The 8,644-nt window shown below is 36.6% G+C and overlaps 1 protein-coding gene across 2 annotated transcripts; it reads left to right on the top strand.

Annotated features, from left to right (window-relative positions):
• The first annotated feature begins 1,153 nt into the window (after positions 1–1,153).
• Positions 1,154–8,475, top strand: LOC125670259 (inactive pancreatic lipase-related protein 1-like). Of its 2 annotated transcripts, XM_048905342.2 has the most exons (7): positions 1,154–1,301; positions 1,555–1,856; positions 2,279–2,507; positions 2,667–2,783; positions 6,368–6,490; positions 6,959–7,198; positions 8,407–8,475. In XM_048905342.2, exons 1-7 carry the CDS (start codon positions 1,250–1,252, stop codon positions 8,415–8,417), a joined length of 1,074 nt encoding a protein of 357 aa, XP_048761299.2. In that variant the 5' UTR covers positions 1,154–1,249; the 3' UTR covers positions 8,418–8,475. The 2 variants fall into 2 exon arrangements, with proteins under 2 accessions (XP_048761299.2, XP_056019011.1); XM_056163036.1 differs by having other exon boundaries at positions 1,184–1,301; positions 6,959–8,475.
• Positions 8,476–8,644: the final 169 nt, after the last annotated feature.

Raw genomic sequence — 8,644 nt, 5'->3', positions numbered from 1 at the left:
ACCCTAGTGTATGATTTGTTTTTTTATGCAGACGTGAAATTCTTTGAAGCCACTCATCACAAGTCATTGTGATTCTGAAAACATGACAAAGAAAATACTAAGTTCCGATCTTTCTCTACAAAACTTGCTTATGATAAAGATTATCAGAAAGACATCAATAATCTGATTCTGTCTGAAAAATGGTCACATTCGAGTTACAAATATATCTTCTGTCAGTTTCTTTTCATAAAGTGTAACTCTTGAAATCAAATATGAAATCCATTTTTGAAGGCTACTGTGACGGAAGAAATATGACCACGCCATCCTTTCTCCTCGTGGTTATATACTTGTGACAGTTTAACTTTGTTTTAGACACTGTCTACATTTTGAAATTATGTTGTGATAGTAAATTACAATTTCAAATCCATGTAATGTTTTTCCTTTAGTTTATGATTATCTTTTAAAGTTTAGCACTGATTTCTCAGAATCTTTCCACAGGATTGTGCACCCAAAGTACCAAAGGGGAATCGTGTTTTCTGTAGATAAACGTCAGTAGAGAATAGATGGTCCTTAAAAGACTGAGATTAATGCATATCTTATTTCGACAAACAAACTGCGACGTAGTAGCACAAATACTGGATACAAGGGGTATGTAGAGAGACTCGAAAGATTCTGAGACGAAGTAACGCCTCATGTGTGTCATTGTAATCAGAACAGAGAGTCGGTATTAAAGAAGTAAATACTGAGCCCATTTACAGTTTACTGAGCACATTTACAGTTTACTGAGCACACACAGTTTACTGAGCACATTCACAGTTTACTGACCACACACAGTTTACTGAGCACATTCACAGTTTACTGACCACACACAGTTTACTAAGCACATTAAGTTTACTGACCACACACAGTTTACTGACCACACAGTTTACTGACCACACACAGTTTACTAAGCACATTAAGTTTACTGACCACACACAGTTTACTGACCACACAGTTTACTGAGCACATTCACAGTTTACTGACCACACAGTTTACTGACCACACACAGTTTACTTGCCAATGTGTTTTGATCGTCATCTCGGATTATGTAACATTGACCACGTGATCAGAAGGTGTGAAATGCCGCTATTAGTACATATAACATGTGGCACCATTGATAATTGATGTTGACTTTGACTTTCTTATCTTTCTGTGACACTGTTGGGTCAAAATATGTAGACCAGTATTTAGGAACGAGGTTTCATAGTACGGAAAAAATAACTGGGCTACTATGTACGTATTAAGTATCATAGTGTTGGGCTTAGCCATTGGACCCTCGTCTGGTAATGTATTGTTTAAAATTCAGATAGTAAATTATTATTAAAATGAACACATGACCTTATACATAACATTAAAATAACTGAATGTGACTTAAAGAAACAGCCCTGAATAGTCACTGACATGTTCTAATTTTCATTCTCACATACCGTTACATGTGTCAATTCAACAAGTATGCTAATAAAACAAGTAACCGGAATAAGTGTATTAATAGAATATGTACCAAGAACACATGGTATTGTTCTCATTTTATTGAAGAGTTTTTGTTCGACGAAACTAAGAAAGTTTGTTATGGAGACCTTGGCTGTTTTGCTGTTGATGATCCTTTCGACAATACATTAGGATACCTTCCTGAATCCCCGGAGGCTATCCAGTTTGGTTTAACACTTTATACTAGAGCCAACACCAAACCGGGTGTAAAACTAGGATACAACGACTCCGTCTCCGTTACCCGATCCAGTTTTAACCCAAACACCCCGATTAAAATCATCATACATGGTTATATGAGTGACGCTAATGAACCATGGGTTCTCAATATTTCAAATTTATTTCTTAAAAAGGTAAGTTCGATTTATTTGTTGATGTAATAAACTGCGATTCCGCGGGATATTCGTGTGTTCATGTTTGCAAATTTGCATTTGACTTTTCAGCAGTTAGAAATGTCGACATGCATTAAAACGTTTACCCGAACACAACGTATTGTTTCGTTTGTTATAACGCATATCGGTTAATTTGGCGTCGTTAGCGGATATTTCTCAGAAATGTAATTTGAAATTTTAGCGCATTATATTTTTGACGCAATTTCATTTAACAAATGTATCATTTATATCAATAGAAATTTAGGCGCTTTTATTTTTGGCGAATTTTCCTCATCCGCCAAAATAGCCAACATTTCCAACGTGCCAAAAGTACTCGATATACAGCATTCGGCTAGACGAGAAATGTCACTTCATGACGTAGCAGTTGACCACTTTGTTTACAGGAGGACTGTAATGTTTTGACAGTAAATTGGCAGAATGGTGCCAGCAAACTGTACCCCGCCTCAGCCGCCAACACAAGAGTAGTGGGTGCTGCAGTCGCCAAATTTTTGGCAATGGTCAGGGACAAACACGGAGCAAAAATGGAAAATGTTCACGTGATCGGACATAGTCTCGGGGCCCAAACAGGGGGTTATATAGGGCAACGTACACCAAACATGGGAAGAATCACAGGTTTTGCGTATAACAATGCATCATACTCATTGGCTAATATTATGCCATTATAAGAATGCAATTTAAATACCGTACTGTACACTGGCTTCATATTCTTCGCAGAATTCCGTATCTCTAAGATATGCATGTTTATTCCATAATTTATAATCACTTGTCCAGGGCTAGACCCCGCTGGTCCACTATTCGAGCGCTTCGCCGAGGAAGTTCGGTTGGATCCTGGCGATGCAACATTTGTTGACGTCATACATACTGATGCACTTCCAATCGAGGATGCAGGTATTCATTTTTAAAGTGCTAAGCATACAATGTAACTACAGTGCTTTACAGCACCAGTTGATTTCTTTTCGCGTTTCTGAATAACCTCCACCTATGAGCTGACTTTGGAAACAAGTCTAATTGTCTGATGAAAGGTGAAGATAACGAACAGTGATCATTTTCACAACTTCTATAAGGATTGATTGAATATTGATTTACGTCCCTCATGAGAATATTTCACTCATTGAGACGTCACCACTGCCGATGAAGGGCTGCAAAATTTAGGCCTATGCTCGGCGCTTATGGCCACTGAGCAGGGGAGGGATCTTTATCGTGCCACACCTACTGCGACACGGGACATCGGTTTTTGCGGTCTCATTCGAAGGACCTTCCCATTTAGTCGCCTCTTACGACAAGCAAGGGGGGTACTGAGGACCTATTCTAACCCGGATCCCCACAGGATTCCTATAAGGAACACAAAATAGAGAGTTGGGCAAACACGTACCCCTAGACACACCAGAGGTGGGATCAGGTGCCTAGGAAGAGTAAGCATCCCCTGTCGTCTGGTTACACCCGCCGTGAGCCCTATATCTTGATCAGGTAATGGAGTAATTCGTAGTCAAAATCAGTGTGCCGAAAAGGGTCTAACAATCGGTATGAAACACATCAGTCAGCATTTGGCCCATGATAAGTTGTATTGGCAAACTAGATCATTATAACAATTATAGCATTTGCGAAATAATGACTTTAAACCCCTGTAATATTAACTTGTTTGTCAGTAGCATGCTTCGATTTAAAGACTGTTCATACTCAGAACAAGCTCTTGCGTATCGAATAAATAGGGATATATAAATACCATATGCAGTTGATAATGGAATACATGTATTGTTACATAAATGAAAGGCGAAAATAACGAACAGTGATCAATCTCATAACTCCTATAAGCAATACAAAATAGAGAGTTGGGCAAACACGGACCCCTGGGCACACCAGAGGTGGGAAGTTGACGATGGAAAACAGATTTAGTGCCCATGGTGACTCCAACAGACTGATGGAAGACCTGATCACCAAAGATATTGTCAATAAGGATCTCCAGTATATGTTTTGTTTCAACTTCAGAGTGCATGTACCTACTTGTGCTTAGAATCAGAGTGGTGCTTAACAAAGTAATTTTTGGATGACTGATCACTAGATACGTGAATGAATATTTCCTTTTCCCATTTTTGTTGAGGAAGTAACGTCAAAAAGTCTAGTCATTCGTTTATCGTGAGGAAAACTTCTGGCATATGTTGTGGTACAGTACCTTTGAAGTTTCTTCACAGCCGTTAATATTATTGTGAGGAGCAAAAATAGGGCTTGGTAGAACATTTACTGGATCCAGCAATGTATCTAAGTTTGTAAGGGTTTTTGTGAAGTTTAGGAATCCAGTATAGGTCAGGTAACTCATATCCATCCAACCCACTCACTGGAATATTAAATATGTCTGAAACTGAAGCATGATTTTAAGAATTCCATCTTTTGAAAGGGCAGTTGGAGTATAGGTACGATTATCAAATGTGGATTCGTTTAAAATACAGTTGTAATAATGTTCCTTACAAACAGAGACAATGTTGTTACAAGCTTTGAGAGCTGGAACCAAAACATATTCCTCATGTAACCTATTTAATTCTTTGATCACTTCTGGTTTACTAAACACAGAAGAATATATGGTACGTACTTTTGTTTTGATGCGTCTAGTACGGGACTTTGATATTCCTCTTATACTTTTAATCCATTCTGACAAGGTATCAAGTTCTTTTTCATATTTAGCCCATCTTCTGGCATAATCTTCGACAGAATTCATAATAGAGATGAAGTTCTGTCGACAATTGAAAGACCGAGGTTCGTTGAAACAAGTGATTTCAGATCCTCACTTTCAACTATACCAACATCACCAGCAATGCTATGTCCAGCTGGACTATAGTTGACGGAAGACGAAGAACAAGAAGACGTAGGTGGATTAAGTATAAGATAGATGGTCTATATCTAGGCACTACAAAGTTTGTAATGAATTAAAAAGTTTGGATGCAATAGTAGAAGTATATTTTTAGGAAATACAAGGTGTAGACATGAACTTGAAATATACTGGAATACAAGACTGAACTTTTTCATGACGAAGAATGTTGATTATGTTGACGACATCTATTCCTTTGTTTGTAAATATGAGTTTAAGGAACTGGTGGAATGATTCGGAAGGAATATTAATCTGAATAGCATCAGATTGATCATTGTTCGTTATCTTCACCTTTTATTCATAACCTGCGGTGGTTTTAGGAGCTTGTGATGAGCAATATCCATGATAATAGAATTCGGTCTATATTCTGGTGTTGAAAAATCCAAGCATGGACTTGCTTGGGCTTCTTCAAATAACGTATTAAAAACTCTCAAAAAGAGTGAAGTTTTGAGCGAATATGATGTAGACCTAATTGTCTGATGACGTAAGTTAATGATGAATCAAGCGTGACATCGTGTATACTTGGTCTTTTATATGAACAATGTCCATGACTGCATTTACGCCTTTAAGTTTGTGTACTTGGAAAAAGTCCCATCACATTCACGTTTTTTCCTTGTGGACCCGTCACATTTCCTACATGGTATACATTATTATTCCATCCATACGGAAATGCAGTAAAGTCTTTATCCAGTGATCTTCTCCCGAAGAGATATTACATAAGGGACCAGTCTATTCTGATATCTTACGCGGTTAAATGTCAATTCAGTCTTACAACCATTCCTGTTAACCATTTAGCTGGCCGATATATATTTGTAACAGATTTTTTTTTTAAAAAAACTTGTTTCCATAGAAACATGCACGTTCTAGTATCCATTTCTCCTTTTAATCAAGTTTGTAATGGATTGCATATTCACAATTACTAGCATTATGTCTTGTTAATGTTGCTACATTTCATGTCAATTCCAGAATTCACTAGCTGAGCGCTATCCAGTAGATTTGATTGATAAATTTTTTTTTAAAATGGTCAAGCAAAATCTATATACATCATTGGCATATCATACAAAGGTTGATTTGAATATAAACAATATTTGGAGAACGAAAATATGATGTAAAAGAGCAAATTTATAGAGCAGTGGTCCCTGTAACCCAATGGCATATCCACAAAAGTGAATACCGGAAAATGACCCCCCAAAAAATGACCTTTTTTAAAAAATACTTTCAGTTGCAATCCCTTTAATCTTTTGTGGGAGCCATCTGTCATACATTGGTATCATCTCAAAGATTATACCTACGAAATATGAACCCTGATATGCAGTTATTTGCAATGCGTGGCCCAGATACATGTAAAAGCTACAGGCAGAGAGACCATATCCCTTGGCCCGTCGCTTTTGCGAAAGCAAGTGAAAAAAAAATCTGTTATGTAAACAGATACTAGTGATTTGGCCAGTGGACATATTTTAGTCCTAGAGACATTCATCACATCAATTAATGTGTCGACAAAAAAGCATGAACTCAAATGTTGCTTTACATCAACAGACTTAGTATCTGATAGTGGACGCCTAGGGTTGGCAAAATCGTTTCTGATATCAGATTATCTTTGAAATTTCAATAGGATTTGGAACGAGGAAAGCGTGTGGACACATAGATTTCTTTCCAAATGGTGGTGGTCGTCAACCCGGCTGTCCCCCTGCGTATAAAACTGGTGTGGAGGAACTTTTGTCCCTGAGGTTCTCCGGTACGTATTCTACAAGATACAAAGACTTGTGAAAATTACAATCTCACATGCATATCGCAAAATTGTGTCAATAAAATAAAGAAAGAAATAACTCATGTATCTTTGCATTACACTGTACGAACCCTGTTATCATTTATGAATTGGAAATTCGTATAAATAAGACTTATTGGAGTCTGCTTAGGTCACATTTTCAACCGTAAAGATATTTCTACGATAATTCATTTGATGATTTAAATTTTCTTGAAAATCGATTCAATAAACTTTGTAATAGAGTTGGGTTGTACACGTGTGCTTAACTAGTATATTTCATAACTATTTCATTTCGCCCGATTCCTATCTCAGATAAAATCGTCAGCCTACAGTGATGCGAGTTTGTGGGAAGTGCTTTTGTTAATTTTTCAAGTATTTCTTATCAAACACTCCCTGCTGCATATCCTTGGACGTTAATTGTTTCTACTTTTTTCTCAGCCGCCTTTACATCTGTGGCGTGCAGCCATCAGCGGTCATATTATTACTTTGCGGAGTCCCTCGCCAGGGAACAATGCCAGTTCTCTGCCTACCCTTGTGACACCTATGACGATTTTACACAGGGTACATGTAATGTCTGTGGGGACACCCCCTGTCCAGTGATGGGTGATGATGCAATTTTGTCCAAAGCCAGGCGAGGCAATTACTATCTGATAACAAACAGCCAAAACCCGTTTTGCAGTAAGTGTATGTTGTCGGGATATATTACCTTACAATATTCTAATAAAGAAGATGCAAACAATCAAAATGGTGAATTTAATCAAAGATTGATGATAATTATTATTCATTTTCCTCTTATTTTAAACAAATTCCGCCATGGAGAAAAACTCAAGATATTCCCGTTAGCCACAGGAAAATGGTCATTTCCTATTTCTAAATAAAAGAATACACTCTTAATTGATATTACACTCACTAATCTAGTTATGCTTCATGAATAGATGGTGCTGTTACAAAGAGACCTTTTCGATCTTTTATCGTTATACTTCTATCTCAAAATACAATATTTCAACATTTAGAGTCCTGCCTTCCCCCCCCCCCCCCCCCCCCCAAATTCTGTTGGTGTCAAATCAATATTGATGAACTTTCAGTATTTTTTGTTTCAATTTCGTGTGGGTGTTTTGATTTATATACTATTTATAAACATGCAACACTAATGAGTTATGCATATACACACTAAATTGTAGGGGTGTAACAAAATTTCGATAAATCGCGATTTAGAGGTGGTAATACGACACATAGATTTAATGAATATCAAAAGCTTCCGGAAATATTAGATTTGCGAATTTCGGCTTTAAATTCAGTATTACAGAGTGTTATTGTGGTGCAACAAAATCATCAAACAAAACTATCCACTAACATGAGATAGATATTCATTAGTCATTCAATGTACTACAAGTTGAATTGCAATAATCTAAATTTTTCTTATTGAAGATAAATGAACAATCGATATTCATTACAAGATACGTCGAGATATATCAACAATATTTTGTTCATAAATTATCGTGATGTTCCTTTCTGGCTGTTCACAGTCCCACTAAATTATTTTTCATCTACTCTCTGATTCTGTAACAGTACATTTGTTGAATCTGGTGTGCACTTTCGCCTACTATTTCTGAAATCGACATGCATGTTGAAACTTGACCTTTTTAACACAGAAACAAGCATGTAACTGCATTTTCACATTTTCGATTTTAAGGGGCCCCCGACTTACAATGATTATGTAATATAATACATTATCAGATTGTTTTATTACGATAGAATGAATTGATATTTTTTTAATTAATACGAATTGTCCTAGTTTCAATTACCGTGTTGAATTATTTTGATTAGATTTGAATTCTGAGCATGTCTTATTCCAAATCTAATAACTATATTCTTTTACATTTCAGAAAATGCCTGAAAAAAAATATTGTGCAATGGTTTATAAACATTTTGTTCGATAAAATTCAACTCGTGGTTTTACTCTTTCATGTTGATGTACGTAGCGACAGATATTTTTCCCTCAGACATTATCCATACAACGCTGATGGTAACTCTTTAAGCATTCATAGCTTCAAACCCAGTGTAGATAGAAACGTTTCAAATTATCTGGTAACAATCCGTTTAATTGTGATGCCCTTCTTTTAT

Source organism: Ostrea edulis, chromosome 4 (genome assembly GCF_947568905.1).
Source record: "Ostrea edulis chromosome 4, xbOstEdul1.1, whole genome shotgun sequence".
Classification (NCBI taxonomy): domain Eukaryota; kingdom Metazoa; phylum Mollusca; class Bivalvia; order Ostreida; family Ostreidae; genus Ostrea; species Ostrea edulis.
This window is presented reverse-complemented; position numbering and strand designations above follow the sequence as displayed.